The 19256-nt window shown below is 34.5% G+C and overlaps 1 protein-coding gene across 3 annotated transcripts in view; it reads right to left on the bottom strand.

Annotated features, from left to right (window-relative positions):
- The window catches only part of PCNX1 (pecanex 1), a 207043-nt gene that overhangs the window by 107643 nt on the left and 80144 nt on the right, over positions 1 to 19256 (bottom strand). For 2 of the 3 annotated variants that reach the window (XM_030812783.1, XM_030812792.1), the window contains exon 8: positions 12045 to 12229. The exons of the other annotated variant lie outside the window; for it this stretch is intronic. In XM_030812783.1, coding sequence (XP_030668643.1) covers positions 12045 to 12229 — 185 coding nt within the window. The remainder of the gene's footprint in view (positions 1 to 12044; positions 12230 to 19256) is intronic. 3 annotated transcript variants of the gene reach the window in all.

Below are 19256 nucleotides of genomic sequence, written 5' to 3'. Positions count from 1 at the left end.
ATAAGTCATTCATCCTTAGCACCTCTAATAGAAACTGGATTAATGAGCTAAAATGAAATGATACAAGCTGTCAACTTGGCTACTTCACAGATGTATCACTGAAAGTTTTTTTAAAGTGGTAGGGTGAATTACAGAAGTTGCTACTGAAAAAAAAATTAAAAATACTGGCTCACTTAAAATTAAAAAAGTTTTAATTTTAGTTTATAATGCTCTGTTCTGTATTCATTTATTGGATAATCAATGATTAGTGGTGCTATCATAATTAAACTTACATTAAGAGAAAAAAATATCTGCTCAAAATCATGGATTACATAAATGCAGAATTATTATTAACTACATAAAATGACTAAAATCATAGATTAACAAAGAGCAAAGAGGGCTTGGTTACTGCATGTGAAACTCAGTAAGAACAGAATGCATAAATGTATTGTCATAATATAATTTATACATATTTTAGAAATAAGTTAATTCTGTATTCAATAGAACTTAAATTGTTGCAGTATTTCTCAGCATTTAAGCTTTACGAATGATTTTTATTAATATATAAGTTCTGTTCTTGGTATATTAAAAATAATATGTATCTGTAACAAAATCAACTAAAGATATTATCTTTGTAATTTTCAAATGAAACAGTAAAAGAATATGATGTCATTATACTACCATGTTATCTTTTATGTATAAATATCTAATATTAAATTTATATAGAAATAGTTGCATTTTAAATAAACATAAAGAATGCAAAAAAAGCTTTTCTAGACAGACATTTGGAAAAATTGAGTAGTTCTATTACTATGTAAATTTACAACTCTGAATGATTCTATGCAAATTACTAACAAGTAATAAAATCTAAAAATGTAAGCAGAAGCATAAATATGTCTAAAAGGGAGGCTATGATTTTAACAGAAGTACATGACTTCAACAGTGCTTTTCTTTTTTTCCTCAAGAAGCTTTTGTCTATTAAACTTCAGAAGCATGTTTAGGTTCTTAAAAATACACATGGGACTTGTCAGAACAAACTAACATTGTAATAAGGCCTCATGGTGTAGTCCCAACTTCACTCCAAAAGAACAAGTCTATGTACTTTAGAAGTACCAAATTTTACTCTGAAGATAAACACATCAGAAAAAAAAAATTGCTAAATGTAATTTAATGTGCTAATGTAACCTACTGAAGGCAGCTTAAAAAATAACCAACGAGAAATAAACATATATTACTATTGGTTTATAAAGATTATGTTAAATTTGTACAAGTTTTCTTGGCATACACAGCAATTTTACTATTTCTTTTGAGATTAAAACCATCATATTTAAACTTTAGATCCAAAGTAAAATATGCCGTTACAATACCCCTATTTTAATATTATTCTGCATTAAGAAAAATACTGCAATACTAATTTTTTCTAATAAACAGAGCAGAAAGCAGAGCAAAGAAATATGTCCTTCTCACATGAATTTGGATTATAAACTAAGCCATCTCATCATGATTCAACTGTGACCAATTAATTATACCTGATAGAATGCCTCTGTCATGACTTAAGGAGAAAAAAAAAATCACTTTCTAACAAAATAAACAAGATTAGAAACTGGAACTTCAGACTTGTAAAAATTATACTGGCCAAGGGATTGCATCTCTAAAGACACATACACAAAAAGCTGATATGCCAGGCGCAGTAGCTCATGCTGGTAATCCCAGCATTTTGAGAGGCAAAGTGGGAGGATTGCTTGAGCCCAGGAGTTCAAGACAAGCCCAGGCAACATAGTGAGACCTCATCTCTACACACACACACACACACACACACACACACACACACACACACACACACCAGGCAACATAGTGAGGCCTCATCTCTACACACAGACACACACACACACACACAGACACACACGTACTAGCTGGGTGTGGTGGCATGTGCCCATGGGCCTAGCTACTTGGGAGGTTGAGGTGAGAGGATCACTTAAGCCTAGCAGGTTGAGGCTGCAGTGAACTGTGTTCATGCCACTGCCCTCCAGCCTGGGCAAGAGAGTGAGACCCTGTCTCAAAAAAAAAAAAAAAAAAAAAAAGTTAAGATACCTAGTATTTCTTAGCAGTCTTATTGAATACTCAATCGTGACTGTTATTGTTCATAAAATTTGTTAATTACACACAACCATTCTTTTGAAGTAATATTTCAAAGTAACAACTACAGGTCAATAAATAAGTGATGAGCAACAGGAAGATGAGTAAAACTGGATACTGTCTTAACACCAAGAATACTTGAAGCATTTGCCTAGAGCCATGAATGGTACAGCAGGCAAATTCTGATAAACATTCACAAGATACTGATAAAAGACATGGGAAATTAATGGGATTCTCTAACTTGTCCTATCAGTAAAAATCCTCACCATACAAAACGAAGTTGAGCACATCAAGAATTTTAAGAACAGTACTCACCTAAGAAACTCCAATGCATTCCCTTTTTTTTTTCTTTTTTTTTGAGGCAGAGACTCACTGTCACCCAGGCTGGAGTGCAATGGCACAATCATAGCTCACTGCAATCTCCAACTCCTAGGTTCCAGCAATCCTCCCGCCTCAGCTTCCTGAGTAGCTGGCGCTGCAGGCACACGCCACAGTGCCTGGCTTACTTTTTTAAACTTTTTTGTAGAGATGGGGGTCTCGCTATGCTGCCCAGGCTGGTCTCGAATTCCTGGGCTTAAGTGATACCTCCTGCCTCAGCCTCCCAACGTGCTGGAATCACAGGTGTTAGCCACCGCGCCCAGCCTGTTGCATTCTTGACATCACTCATTTTTCTAAAGATACCTATATGTATCTTGGAAGGAGGTAGTTACTAGAACAACAAATCATCCATACGGTTTTTCTAATTTTCCAAGTATCAACAACAAAAGAGGTTTCTTAAATTTCTTGGATAATTTTCTTCTTTAACCACCTACCTCCCCAACATTCCCTTCATTCTGTGTCCTCCAAGCCTGGTGCACTGTCTACACTGACTTCTCTTTTTTTTAGTATTACTCATAGGGCAGAGAGAGGCTATAAGAACAAAGAGAGATGTATGGGCAGTAAATGTATAAAGTGAGTTTTTAAAAGACATTTGGGGGACCACATACATTCTATATGACTGAAGTACTCAATAATAGAAATGTTATTCAAGAAATAATCTGATGGAGATAGCACTGTGTTCATAATGCAATCTCAACGAATATATTATACTTTTAAAGAGAAGGACTTTAAGATCAATTCTAATTTCTTGGATAGCACCCCGCTTATAATCATAAGTGGTGACTCAGTTTTCACCCACACAGAAATTACTCACTATATTGCTGCTTACTGGTTAATGCAGCGGTCCCCAACCTTTCTGGCATAAGGGACCAGTTTCATGGAAGATAATTTTCCTATGGATCCAGGGGATTCGAGGACGGTTTCAGGATGAAACTGTTCCACCTCAGATCATAAGGCAATGGATTCTCATAAGGAGTGGGCAACCTAGATCCCTCGCATGTGCGGCTTACAATAGGGTTCATGCTCCTATGAAAATTGAATGCTGCCACTGACCTGACAGGAAGCAGAGCTCAGGCAGAAATGCTCACTCCCCACACCCTGCTCAACTCCTGCTGTGCAGCCCGGTTCCTAACAGGCCACAGATCCATGCCAGTCCATGGCCTGGGGGTTGGGAACTCCTAGATTAATGGACTTGTTTCTCCCTAGATTAGGGGAGAAATAAAGGGGTCACAAAACTTTTCCTGTGAAGGGCCAGATAATACATACTTTAGGCTTCATGGGCCAGATAACCTCTGTTGCAACAATTCAAGTCTACAACTGTAACATGAAAGCAGGCATAGACAACACAGAACATAAACACAAATTTTATTTATTTACAAAAACAGGTAGGTATAGAGCTGGACTTAGCCCACAGGCGGTGGTTTACCAACACCTGTCCTAGACCAAGAATCTTAGGCTCCAAAAACTTCTTTAATCCTCATGATACAATGGAAATCAGGTCACTATGTCCTTGTAACTTCAAGTTTCAATATTTAGAACACGTCTTTTTTCTTAGTATGTGCAATGCTGTTCTAGCTTTTTAAATCAGAAGAATAAGGAAAAGGGTAGGTATAAGAAGAAAGCCTGGTTTAGAACACAGCTTTGGGGACTGGTAAGGAAAGACAGATATCGCTATTGCTTGGCAACTATAAGAGAGATTTACATACTGATATATTTTACTGACATGGCTATCTGATTATCTAGTTCTTAGTTAATAAAACATGCCTTAATTAATTGCTAAAAACTCCACTCCTGCTTGCTAATCCCCAAATCGGCTGAACTTTCCAAAAGTGAATGTACAAGTTCATATTTTGCTGTGATTTCATTATCCACTCACATTTTATTTCAAAAAGACAAGTTCTTCTTACTTGGGTAAAATAATCTATAATAACGATATTGATGACATTAAGGCTGCTCAGGTAAACAAAAAGACAAGCCACAGAATGGGAGAAAGTATTTGTAATTTGTATCTGACAAGTTGTATTTAAAATATCAAAAGAACTCATACCTCAACAGTTAGAAGACCAACAACCCAGGCTGGGTGCCGTGGCTCATGCCCGTAATCCCAGCGCTTTGGGGGGCCGAGGCCGGCAGATCACCTGAGGTCAGGAGTTCGAGACCAGTCTGACCAACATGGCAAAACCCCGTCTCTACTAAAAATACAAAAATAAAAAAATAGCTGGGCGCGGTGGCATGCGCCTGTAATCCCAGATACTTGGGAGGCTGAGGTAGGAGAATCACTTGAACCCAGGAGGCGGAGGTTGCAGTGAGCCAAGGTTGCACCACTGCACTCCAGGCTGGACAACAAGAGTGAGACTCTGTCTCAAAAAAAGAAAAAAAAAAAAAAGGAAGATGAAGATGACCAACAACCCAATTTTTAAAATGACTAAATTTCTGGACACACTTCACAAAAGAAGATATATATGTATGTGGCCAATAAGCACATCAAAAGATGCTTATTATCTTTAGTCATAAGAGAAATTTACATTTAAACCACAATGAATTACCATTCTATACCCATTATGTCTACAATTCTAAAGGCCAACGAAAGCAAATGTTGGCAAGAAAGGGAACTACTGGAACTTGGTGGTGGGGATGTAGAACTCTTTTCAAAAAGACAGTTTAGAAATTTTATTCACGACACCAAAACGGGAAACAACACAACCATCGCCAGATGAACAGATAAGCAATATACAGCCTGCTCATACAATGGAATTCTCAGCAGTAAGAAAGAACAAACTACTCACACATGCAAGCAGTACGATGAATCTCAAAAAGCATTACACTACAGGAAAAGTACATACAAAAAAGGCTGTATACTATATGACTCCATTTATATCAACTGCTAGAAGAGGGAAATCATAATGATAGAAAGCAGATTAGTGGTTGTCTATGACCAGAGGCAGCAGAGCAATGGACTCCAACAGGGCACAGACAATTTTTTGAAGGTGACAGAAACACTCGCATCTTGATTAAGGTATCTGACGGGTATACACATCTGTTAAAACTCCTTGAATTGTATACATTTAACAGATGCCATTTATTGTACCTAAATTATATATCCATAAAATTGATGAAGAAACAAGAAAATAAAGACTGACCAGGTAAGAGTCTGATGAGCATGTAACAGCAAACAGTCAGTGAAATTCCTACCAGATACTAAGGTTTGGGGGAATTACATTGGTATTTGCCATTCTGTTTCATGGTTTCATTTAAAAATTATTACTCGTCAGAAAATTAAAAAGTAGTATATAAAAAGAAAGTTCCTCACTACCCAAAGATAGCCACTGCCAAGAGTATTTTCTGTGTTCCTCTGAACAGAATCTTCCCCTCACTGAATTTCTGCTGGGCTTTTGTCCACCTAGTTAGAGACATTTTTCAGCCTCTCCCACGGCGAGAAGTTGTCACATGATTATGTATGGCCAATGAAAGGTGGGAGAAAATGAAAGGCATGTTTTCCAAATCTGAATCAGGAAGATAAAGGCTAGATGTCCTTGACCTTTTCTCCTCATTCCTGTTTGCTGGAAAATGTCAACAACTACGGCAGGCACTTTGGACAAGGCAAGAAAGCCACATGTGAAAGGTAACATCATTCATCCATCATGACAGAAATAGATCCCATTAGACTCCCAATGGTTTTCATGAGAGAAATAGAAACTTCTCTTTCATTTCAATGATTTTGGGAGGGTCTCTCCTTGAAAGAATCTAACATATATTCCAACTAATGCATATACTAACCAGCTTTAATTTAGAATCGTAAGAATGATTAATGTTAGAAAGCAGATAATCTAGTCTGGTGATTCAATGAATTCTTTACAACATACTAGCAAGAGACAAATTAAATATGTCAACCTGTCCCTGTAAGTTTCCGTAAAATTCCTAGAGCTGTTCAGGCACCCAAAACTATTTGAAATAATATTCTAGTAGTCTTCTCAAAATAACAATGATAAACTTCTGAGCATTATCCAGGGGACGAAGATAAGAGTAGATAAAATTCATCTAGATTTACTTTTAACTTGTAATATTTGTGGCAATCCTCCCAAACTCTACCAGATAAAGTATAAACTAGAGCTTTCCATAAAGCCATTAACAATATATATCAAAGCCCCAAAAATGTATATTCCCCTTGACTGATAATTCCATTTCAACATTATTTATCCTAAGAAAATAATCACAGCTGCTGTACACAAAAACTTATGTAATGGACATTCAGCACAGTGTTCACTACAATAGGAAATATCAGGAAACAGTGTGAAGACTAACAATGGGGTTAGTTAACTGATTAAATAATGATATAATATTTTATCAATAATGACAAAGATGATTATACAACAAGTTTACAATTGTCAAGCACTGTTCTAATTGTATGCTTAATAAATATAATCCTGACAATAAACCTATGAAGTAGGCATTATTTTTGCCATCCTTTGATAAATGAGGAAATTGAGGCATAAGACAAGACAATAACTTTCCCAAGATCGCATAGTTAATAACTGGTAGAGCAAAGATTTGAAGCCAAGAAGTCTGGCTCCAGAGTCCACTATATTGTACTGAGTTTCACATACATCTAAGTGACAAAACATTATGCAGCCACTTAAAAACAAATCAAAGAGGCCGGGTGTGGTGGCTCATGCCTGTAATCCCAGCACTTTGGGAGGCCGAGGTGGGTGGATCACTTGAGGTCAGCAGTTCCAGACCAGCCTGGCCAACATGGCAAAACCCCATCTCTACTAAAAATACAAAATTAGACAGGCATGGTGGCGCATGCCTATAATCCCAGCTACTCGGGAGGCTAAGGCAGCAGAATCGCTTGAACCCAGGAGGCGGAGGTTGCAGTGAGCCAAGATTGCACCACTGCACTCTACCCTGGGCGACAAAGTGAGACTCCGTCAGAGAAAAAAAAAAAAAAAAAAAATCAAGGAACAGCTAATAACATGAATAAATGTTCAGACTGTTAAGTGAAAAAAGCAAGATAAAAAACTCAAACAGTATCACAAAAGTCACATAACATGATCCTAACTCTATTTTCTTGAGTGTATATACACATGTACATTTTAAGACTGGAAGGAATAAATTACAAAATACTAATAGTGGCTATCTCTTAGTGATGAGATTGTAGATAACTTAATTTTCTTCATGGTATTTTCCAGTATTTGTCAACTTGTATTTCTGTTGTAAGGATGAGAAAAGCACATTCTAATTTTACCAAAACGAAGTAGAATATAGCCCTTAAACCTCTTAATACTTCTTCCTTTGAAATATAATGAAGTATTTTTATTGTTTTGATAAAAATAAACATTTTACTTTCATTTATATATACTTTGTTGCCCCTCACCCCCCAAAAAGGATCAAGGAATAGAATTTATTATTTTTTTGTACTCAAAACAATAATAAAGGACAAAATCAAGGTTGCTGCAAAAGGATGTAACTTTTTTGTTCAGATGAATGAAAATAATCTACCATAACATAAGGAACTGATGTATTAACTCTAAGACCCCTTACAGTCCTCTGACTCTGTATTAATAGTAACAAGGAAAAGTACTAATAGCCCAAAATGCTACAGAGTAGTATATATAATCTTTTTTAAAACACAAAGACTAACTCTAATAAAAGTCACTAAAAGTACTGTAGATCACCTGAGTCTCTGCTTTTTAAAGTAGAAAATTTAAAAGCTTCCAAATTATATTTCTGCTATGAACTGCTTAATAGGAAGAGCAATGTTGCCAGGTTTCCTTCAATAATTCTCCTACAGCCAACTACATTTTCAAGTTAACAAGCTCTAGAATAAAGCAGATTACCTCAAAGAATACCTCCTTTGTCAATCCTTATACAGTAATAAAACAAATGAAAGCCTAAGGAAAATCAATTCAAGCATCACTTTTTAAAAATCAGATACATTAAGAAAGTCTTAATCAGAGAAATACTACTCATGATATATACGTGCTTTGTAATTACGTCTTGATAAATATAGAACTCTTGTCATTTCTTTAAACATTGTAACAGTAATTTTTAAATTTTTCACATAAAGACAAAATAATAGCTTCATATACACTTTCAAAGCATTTCCTCACCCCAACCACTAATTTCATACACAGAAAAAACCACAGGCAATGTTTCCTGTTCTATCTGATCTCATCTAGAACATTTTGTTTAAGGTGTTGTGTTACAAATTAAAAGCAAAACTACCAGCTATAATGGCAAGTTTCATCATTGCATCAACTTATTAGTCTTAATTTATAAGAGAAAACTAGGATTAGTAACTGAGAAGTAATTGCCAAATTCTATAGAAAAGATTAGCAGATACAAAACGGAACTTTAAGGCTACCTGATTCAGAGTCTCTTGTGTGACTTAATCTGGGCATTACTAAGTCGCAGCTTGTTTTATTTAGAATTTTTGTAGTTTAATTCAGAAAACAGTATAAAATCAACAACAAATAGCAATTCCAATAAAAGACCAATCAGAAGAAAATTAACCCTTAATATGTGGTCTTTAAAATAAAGAGCAACATATTACATTGAAGAATTTGAGAAATTCTGATAGAAATATCATTTCCAAAGATGTTAACTTCCAAAACTCATCCAACACTTAAGTCATTTGAACCCAATTTCTTTTTAATTAGGTACACATGGAAACAAAAGCTATAAATAAGAAAGAAAACTACGTAAGTTTTTCCTTTTTTTTTTTTTTTTTTTGAGATAGGGTCTCACTCTGTCACCCAGGCTGGAGTGCAGTGGCGCAATCTTGGTTCACTGCAACCTCCACCTCCCAGATTCAAGCAATTCTCACGATTTAGCCTTTTGAGTAACTGGGATTACAGGCATGCGCCGGCACACCCGGCTATTTTTTGTATTTTTAGTAGAGCTGGGGATTCACCATGTTGGCCAGGCTGCTCTAGAACTACTGACCTCAAGTGATCTGCCCGTCTCGGCCTCCCAAAGTACTGGGAGTACAGGCGTGAGACACCGAGCCCAGCCTAAGTTTTTCCTTTTAAATTATGCCACTTATAATTCAAATTCTAAAATTAATCATGTTTAACAATTTTGCTTGCTGAATACAGATGATACAAGTACTTTTTCCTCTTCTTAATAAGCTACTAATAAAATCCTCATAATACTATTTTTAGTGAATTTTTCCATGATGTCTAATGTTCTCTGGTAACCTTAAAATGCCAGAGAAATAAGGATTCTCGGGGTTTAGTACAGGAAATGGATATGGTTACCTATTGTGATACCACAAAATAAAGATGTAGAAAACACAGTTTAGGAAAACTATCTAGGCTTAGAATTAAACAATGTCTGATTCAGACTTTTTTTTAATGCAAAACAGCATACGTACATGTACATACACAAACATATGCAAACATGTATGAGTGCATATATATGCATGCTTTACATAAATAAATTATGCATATGCATATACCTTCACATGTAAAAACTGGTTAAAAATTTTTAATAGAAGAATGTAAATTTGGAAGGAAGCAATCCTGTGTAAATACTCCACTTTTAGGGAATATCATAGCTAACTTTAACATATTAGAGTATAAAGTACCCAAATTCATTCACAAATTTTCATTCACATAATTCACTGCTAATTAAAATCAAGTAGAAAATTAAACCACACAACAAAAATATTCTAGCTTCTCTACCAATTCCTTTAAGTTCAGTTGCAGTTCATTTTCAGAATCTTTTTTGGCCAACTTTACAGGCTTTGGAACAGGTATACACTCCATTGATTGTTTTGTGCTAATTATTACTAACTATTCAATTTGGCACCATTCAAATACAATAGAGCAAGACCTAGTTTAAGGTGGCAGTTAACAGAAAAGATAAAATCCACATTTCAAGAGAATATCCTGAATATCCACCAACAGATGCTAAAGTCGTCTCCAATCAGAAGAGGTTTTTCCAATCTTCAGAACTGGAAAGGCAGTTCATATATAAGTATTTTCAATAATTGGCATGTGGATTTAGAATGAGACTTCATCATTAAAGCTTGCTTAGCAAATTTTTTTTAGTGAACTAAGAATTCTTATGGAGGAAAATCATCTACTGTTTCATTTTATGCTTGATCTGATAAAAGTCTAAAACTCTGAAAGGGATTAAAATGAAGCCTTTTATTTTAGCTGATCTACTACTATAAAGCCAATGAACAATGAGATGGTGACTGTAATTTTATATTCGCAGATTCACAAAAATCCTTTGGGTTAAGCAAAGAGAAATAGCAATATAAAGTTATTACATAACTGAATGTATTTGCAACTAAAGAAGTATTGCTTACAACTAAAACAAGTAGCTAAATTGGAGTCTACCTCATTCTCCCTCAAGCAGCAGCCTCCTTATAAACTTTCTTGCCTCTACAAATTACAAACTCAAAAGCAAAAGCATTCCACATTTAAAATGTTTTATTGCTTTCTCATTTTATTTAGAATCACCATACATTCTAATGTTATAAATATCTCAGATTACCATTTTCAAGTGTCTGTGAGATCTGAAGATGACACTTTTCATCGATATGCATACCTACTTAATACCTCTCTACAACTCAGCATTTTTACAAAATAGAAAAAGGAGTCAACATACAAAATTTTATTAAATCCTAATTTGGGCAACTTATACCTCATATCCTTCCAGTTAAAACAGTAACTGGATTATCATCTTTATAAGTAAAAAGCAATTATAACATGAATAAACAAAATCACAATGAGTAAATGCTTTCAAGTGAATTATTTCTGAATAACTAGATTTTCTTCATTATTTTTACTTAAACCATTACTAACCTGTATTCTGAGAACAAGACAGCTAGATTATACAGAGACACAGAAACCAAAGTAATATAACGCATCATCCTTAAATAATGCATAAGACAGGTATCTAAGTAGGTATGTATCACTGATGTTTAATGATACCACACTTCTGACAATTATTCAATAATTTATATGTTTATAGATACATTGACAAGAACAAGAAATAAACTTTATAAAGTTATTATGTGACATTAGTACGGAGCCATGATGTCCTTAGAGTACTGTATTTTGAAATAAAATAGATCCCACTACAGATAACGAACATAGTGTGAAATACAGACTATCTTAAAGAAAGATTCTATAGTGGCAGACAATTAGAAAGCACTTTTCCCATTCCTAAAGCACATTCAAAATATTCAAAGAAATTAAAGTTCAGTAAGGAACTTTTTTTTTTTTAAAGTCAGCGTTTTCTCCTACATGGTACAAATGCCTGGGAAAAACAGAATTGAGTGTGAACATATATTAACACTTTAACTACCTATTAAAAATGGACATGACCAAAAGAAAATGCAGAATAAGAGTAGAGAGAAACAGAAAAGGAAAAAGCAAAAAGTCACATTTTCCTAACACATAGGGTAAATCCTATATAAAAAGTGCTCCTATGCATAGTTCCAAAATGAAGCTATCTCAAAAAAGAACTGCAATCATTACCCATCACCTGCTGCATTCAAGTTTTTGTATCATCAAGATTATATAAGGCCTGCATACCAAGTTCATCGTGCAAACTGCTACCGCCTACAGCAGATGCATTGTCATGTGATGCTTCTAAGTGGACACTCCCATTTCTCACCAGCAAGGAGGCACTAGCACTGAGCACTGCAGCCTGGGAAGGGGGGCGGGACTGGACTTTGACCTGGGCTGTGGACTGCTGGCCTTGCTGACCATCTTGAAGGCTAGGAAAAAACATGGATTGGGGAGACATTACAGGGAAGAAAAGAGAAAACAATACCTAGAATGAAGTCAATACAGAAACTGATTTCAAAAAGGCACTTTTTTTCAACATAACCTAAGAAAGAGCCAACAAACTTTATAAAATATACAGATTACATTGCCAACTTAAATCTTCTGGTCCTTACAAATTTGATTTGAAGAGACAAATGCAGTCAACATTAAAGGTACATGTAAATTGGTCAATCTGCGACTTTTTTTCACCTCAAGCCAACTAAATTCTACTGTAAGGAAAAAGAAAGCAGCAAAAAAGAATCATAAGTACATTCAATACATGTGTGCTGCAGCTGGTCCCCAACAGATAAGCCCTATGTTTCAGTTAAATATGCACTTTCATTTATAGCCTTGTAATAACTCCAGAATTGTTCTTTCAAATATTCTGAGATCTCAAACTCACAATAAAACAAGTTTATAGGTACTTGAAAACCAAATAATCTTTATCAAATGCAACCAAAATAACAATCTTGAATAAAAAAAAAATCAGAAACTAGTGCAAGAAAACCAGAATAACTGACTCAACCAATGAAATACAAATTGCCATGGAATATAGTCAGATATAGAATTAATATAAAGTGTTATCTATAAAAAGCTTACATCTTTCTGAAATAAGGCCACGTGCTTTATATACAAGGTATTAGTAATGTTCCCATAACAAATTTTGCTATTTCTTCTTCCAAACCATATTCCAGTCTCATTTACATGGATCCATCATTTTAGAAAATCTTTAAAATAATTGGGAAACTAGTAATTTCTCAAAGGATATTAGGCCTAAGTTTGATAAAATTTTTAAATACTTGGTATTTTGAGATTAAAATTTATTTATTAGAAATTTTAATAAAAATTATCCAAATTGAGACTATATTAACTCATTTTATACTTTCATATTTTTAGGATACTATGAATTTTAATGTTCTTAGTATAATATTTAGTCAAATTTAAACTGACAAAACTCATGAAAAAATGTTTGGAGTATAATTATTATTCTCTACATGATGTTCAATGCAACTCTGCAATCTGTCGATTGAAGTTTACCTTTAACAATCCCAGAGTCTGCAACTAAAATTATTAGACCTCTAGAATGAATAAGAGAATCCTACTTAAGATGGCCTTATTCAGTTACTTTATCATTTTTCATGAGTATCAACATCTCTCTAATCCTTTGAATTCAATGTAATTGTTTCTCTGGTACACATAAAACAAACTCATGTACTGCAGAATGACCACGAAATAAAAGGCTATGTTGAAACTTTTATATATATATATATATGTGTGTATATATATGTATATATATATGTGTGTATATATATATGTATATATGTATATGTGTATATATATATGTATATATATATATGTGTATATATGTATATATGTATATATGTATATATGCGTATATATGTATATATGTATATATGTGTATATATGTATATATATGTATATATGTATGTGTACACATACATACATGTATCTTAATCCTGTGGTCATGATAATAGAATATATTCTGGAACTACACTGTCTGATACAGTAGCCTGTGACTATCCAAATTAACGAAAACTTTAGTTCCTTGGTCCTGCTAATATTTCAAATGCTCAGTAACTACATAACATACCTAGTGCTACCAGAGCTAATAGCTACCAAAGCAGGCAGTAGTGAGTAGTTAGTGTCTACCATATAGAACAGGGCAGATTATAGAATATTTCCATCATCCCAGGAAGTCCTATTAACCCGCACTACTTCATTTCACCAATGAAAAGTACACATTCTAGGCAGAGGATAGGAATGCACACAACATATGAAAAAACTAAGTCTACAAATGTGGATTTGTCAGTCCTTAACTGGCATTATTTTTTAAGCCATAATGATAAAAGTATTTATTTAATAATTTCTTCAGACTGGAATATTTGTAGAATAGACATAAATCAACAGATAATCTTGGGAACTAATATAATCAGATAAGGCTTTTATCTTCCATACACACATAATTTGTTACTCTTCCTCAGAATCTATCTAGACTTATCCACAAACCTTACCAAAAAGGACAAATTTCACAAGGAAGAAAATACTGAGAAAAAAATGTTTAAGTAGTTCAGGTACCATGTCCCTGTGTCCCTTCAGATTCAGAAGACACAGAATTTTACAAAATATGTACTCAACAAATTTTTCTATCGATTTTTTCACTTGACATCATAAGCCAAGTTGCCATATGGTAGCTAGACGTATTTTGGCATGAACGCATTTGAGTATATGCTCATCTTCAACACAGAGATGCACAATGTATATCTAATATACAAAAAGGTTTTCAAGATATTAGACAATGCATAAAAATCAACTCCAGAATTAAAAATAAATAAATAAAATCAGACAGAATCCATGTGATTATAAACATCAGGGTTTTGACTATCAATTTAATTTTTATTAAATTAATTTAGATAATTTGGCCAGGCATGGTGGCTCACATCTGTGATTCCAGCACTTTGGGAGGCCGAGGCAGGTGGATCACAAGGTCAGGAGATCGAGACCATCCTGGCTAACACGGTGAAACCCTGTCACTACTAAATATACAAAAAAGAAAAAAAAAATTAGCCGGGCATGGTGGCAGGCGCCTGTAGTCCCAGCTACTAGGGAGGCTGAGGCAGGAGAATGGCATGAACCCAGGAGGCGGAGCTTGCAGTGAGCCGAGATCGTGCCACTGCACTCCAGCCTGGGCAACAGAGTAAGGCTCTGTCTCAAAAAAAAATTAATTTAGATAATTTTTATTAAAATTTCTAATAAATAAATTTTAATCTCAAAATACCAAGTATTTAAAAATTTTATCAAACTTATGCCTAATATCCTTTGAGAAATTACTAGTTTCCCAATTATTTTGAAGATTTTCTAAAATGATGGATCCATGTAAATGAGACTGGAATATGGTTTGGAAGAGGAAATAACAAATAAATGTTGATGTCTCTTGAATTCCTATTGTCACAAGCCTTTAACAAAAATAAAAAAGTCCATTATTTTCATATAACTTGTTAGAAAACATATTCCTGGAGGGCTGCACTTTATCCTAAACTAATAATGGTACAAATAAATCCTTTTTTACACTTCTAGTCAAAACTACCAGTTTGAGTAAGGGTAGTAACTATTTTAAACACTGCAAAAGAAAAGGTAGAAATTTAGGTCTAAAACTATCAGCTATCACTAGCACCACTGACATGTAATCTTAATTGTTCTACTATGAATGACTGAAAAATAGTTGGTCTTCGTCTTTCCTTCTTCTGTATCACTTAATTGGCACTTGACACATTCTGCTTATACTGCTAGTTACCTTTCTATGTGTCTCTCCAACTAAAATGTAAAGTCTAAGAGTATGATTATATTATTCTTATATATCTCTATATTCTAGAAAAACCCAGAAGAGTGTTTTGAACAAAGTACCAAAAAAAAAATAGTTGGATTCATTTCTGAGCACCACAAAGGGACCCCTACGAATTCCTAATCATGAATTCTCAGTTATTACTATGACCTTATTGTATTACAGATTTTTTAATCTTGTATTTTAAAAAATAAATTTTAAGAATACACTAAAGCGTTTTTCCCCTTCCCTGAAATGCATTGATGATTTCATTCCATTCCAGGCAATTAACTAGAATTAAACAGATATCACATTTAGGATGATAAATGCAGAACTCTTAATATTTGTATTATAAATATTTTAAATATTTATCTTTTTTAGGCCTACTAACTGGGAAAAATTAGCAAAGGCCAACAAAACCTACCTATAAAGCGAACAATTTTTTAAATAAAACTTTAAAAAATAATTCTGAAACAGTATATTCTTGTAAGCATTATAAAATAAATGCAAATTCTCTTTGTAAGAAAATTGATAATTCACTCCCAATCCTTGGGGACATATATTTTACCAAGTTGCCTTTTGGATGGTCACTTACATATTCATTAAAGTTTAAAATAAATTAGTATATTTACTAGTATTTATATAGCACTTGTAATGAAAGTGTTGCCACATCTACCATTTCTTTTTGATTTTTCCAAATTTTTCCAATTTTTCCAAATTTTAAATGACCATATCATTCTATATTAATTTAAAGACGAGATTACTATTCTGTAACTCACACTGAGGAATAACACCAATATACTTTACCTGAATTTTTTTACAGTTACAAAAGATGAATAAATTGGTGTTTCTCCCTAATTCCCCATAGATAAATTTTATTTTACTTTACCCATGATGAAGTCAGCTTATTTAAGATATATGCAACCTTTGTACTAGGAATATCTTGGAACCTCAACAAAAACTAAAAAGCTGATTATTAGACTTTTCAAAAACTATGTGAACCCTTTAAAAATAAGTAGTAGGGGCTGGGCGCCATGGCTCATGCCTGTAATCCCAGCACTTTGAAAGGCCAAGGCGGGTGGATCACGAGGTCAGGAGTTCAAGACCAGCCCAGCCAGCATGGTGAAATCCCATCTCTGCTAAAAATCCAAAAAATTAGCTGGGCATGGTGGCGGGCGCCTGTAATCCCAGCTACTCAGGAGTCTGAGCCAGGAGAATGGCTTGAACCCAGAAGGCAGAGGTTGCAGTGAGCCGAGATCACGCCACTGCACTCCAGCCAAGGTGACAGAGCGAGACTCCATCTCAAAAAAAAAAAAAGAAAAAAAGGTAGTACACAACATCCTCATTTGAATGGTAATGTATTTCAAACCCTAGAAAAACATGGGAAAATTGTATGTGATTGGCTGGAGTTAGAACACAGCTCTTTAATATTCCACCTAGTAGAGGACAAAGAACTAATTTGTCTGCATATGTTTGCTAAGTGGTATCCAGCAGGCTCATTAGTGGCAAAGAATTAAATAATTTTTAAAAACTGAAAAGCGAAAGTTAAAGTTTTATATAAACACGGAGTAAGAAAGCAAAAAAGTTGCCTTTGGCAAGTATTATTCAAGGGGCAAAAAGAAGAGGTTAGAAACAAAATAGAAAAAGTAAAATAAAACGCTGAGCTCTTTCTACATGTTGAGACTATGTCCCAAATCCATCAGCAGAAAGAAAAGTTACTTCAGGCAGGAAAAGGCAAGGTAGAAAGGAAAAAGAACAGGAAGGCTCACAAAAAGCAAAGGGCTCAGAAAAGGTTTCTAGAACAAGTGTTTCTGTTAAATTGATTGTCTTCTCATTTTTATATTTTAAATATTGGTTTAATTAATCCATATTACTTTTTATAGAATTTTGACTTACTGAAGAATTAATTGGGAACATGATCTATGAAAGATGAAGTTCTTTTTTTTTTTTGAGATGGAGTCTCCCTCTGTCACCTAGACTGGAGTGCAGTGGCATGATCTTGGCTCACTGCAACCTCCACCTCCTGGGTTCAGGCAGTTCTCCTGCCTCAGCCTCCCTGAGTAGCTGGGACCACAGGTGCGCACCACCACGCCCAACTAATTTTTTTTTATTTTTAGTAGAGACGAGGTTTCACCATGTTGGCTGGTCTCAAACTCTTGACCTCAGGTGATCTGCCCACCTCAGCCTCCCAAAGTGCTGGGATTACACGCATGAGCCACAGCACCCAGCCTTTTTATTATTATTTTTTTTAATTTAAAGGAGGAGTTTTAATTGAGCAAGAACAATTTGTGAACTGGGCAGCCCCCAGAATCACAGCACATTCAGAGATATTCCAGGGGTGCCTCATTAAAGACAAAGTTCTTGACTGTAATGTAAGATCTAGGAAAACAAGCAAGTCTTAAATCTCAGGGGAGTATGAAATAAAATATTTTAAAGAAACAAGGATTTTGCTTGTTTTGACAACATGGTTTTAACAAGAGAAGGAGTTTATCTGTTCCAACCTACCATGCACTTAACAGCAATTCATCAAATGTTCTTCCTTTTGAATTTGAAATTAAAATGTAGCTAGAAAATAATTTGTAAAATGGTACTTTTGGGACACAGAGGCTAATAAATTTTGTATAATATATGCACTGCTTAAGCAAGCACATGTAAAGTATTTATATCCATTTTGGGGGCAGAACACAGTGGCTCACGCCTGCAATTCCAGCGCTTTGTGAGGCCAAGGCAGGCAGATTACTTGAGGTCAGGAGTTCAAGACCAGCCTGGCCAACGTGGCGAAACCCTGTCTCTACAATAATACAAAAATTAGCCAGGCAGGGTGGTATGCACCTGTAATCCCAGCTCCTCGGGAGGCTGAGCCAGTAGAATCACTTGAACTTGGGAGGCGGAGGTTGCAGTGAGCCAAGATCACGCGACTGCACTCCTGCCTGGGCAATAGAGTGTCTCAGAAAAAAAAAGTATTTATATCCGTTTTTGTATTTTTAAAATAAAGTAAAGCCCAAGTCTTTTGGATAGATTTTTATATTTCTAATTCAGGGCATGGATTCATCAGATTTGATGTAATTAAGAATAAAGTAGTTACTGGAATTTTAATGAAAAATTATCCACAATTTTATGAATGGATGCTTTCTTACTTAGAACTACTGGAAAAAGTAATGATGTTTACTACAAAACAGAGCTTGAAAAATTTAATAAAGATATACATGTACATATGTATCTCTCTCCAACTGACCACACTTCACATAAATTATATATGTTAGTTCTGTCATTTACCAGATCCTGGTGATTATAAAGGGCACCAAGTTTTAGGCAATATAAAATAAATCATATATTTTAGTGAAATAAAAAAATCAAACTGGCTTATCAAGTTTAAGTGAATTATTTGTTATTCCTCAACAAGCTCACCACTCAAGTTTGTATTTGTTCATATTATAGTAAATATTGTCAAAATATTGGGGAAAATGTAGCATGATTATTAATTTGGAGTGGGAGAAAAAAAAAGGAAAGCTGATTAAGGCCTACTATATACATCCTATAACTGCCCTCAAGTGATTCTGCAACTTAAAATTGACTAAACCAATCTGATCATTTTGCTTAAACAGTGCAAGATAAAGCATGCATAATGCAACAGGCTC

The sequence above is a fragment of the Nomascus leucogenys genome, chromosome 1a (genome assembly GCF_006542625.1).
Source record: "Nomascus leucogenys isolate Asia chromosome 1a, Asia_NLE_v1, whole genome shotgun sequence".
In the NCBI taxonomy this organism is placed as follows: Eukaryota; Metazoa; Chordata; class Mammalia; order Primates; family Hylobatidae; genus Nomascus; species Nomascus leucogenys.
The sequence above is the reverse complement of the archived record's forward strand: the minus strand, read 5'-3'. Positions and strand labels throughout refer to the sequence as shown.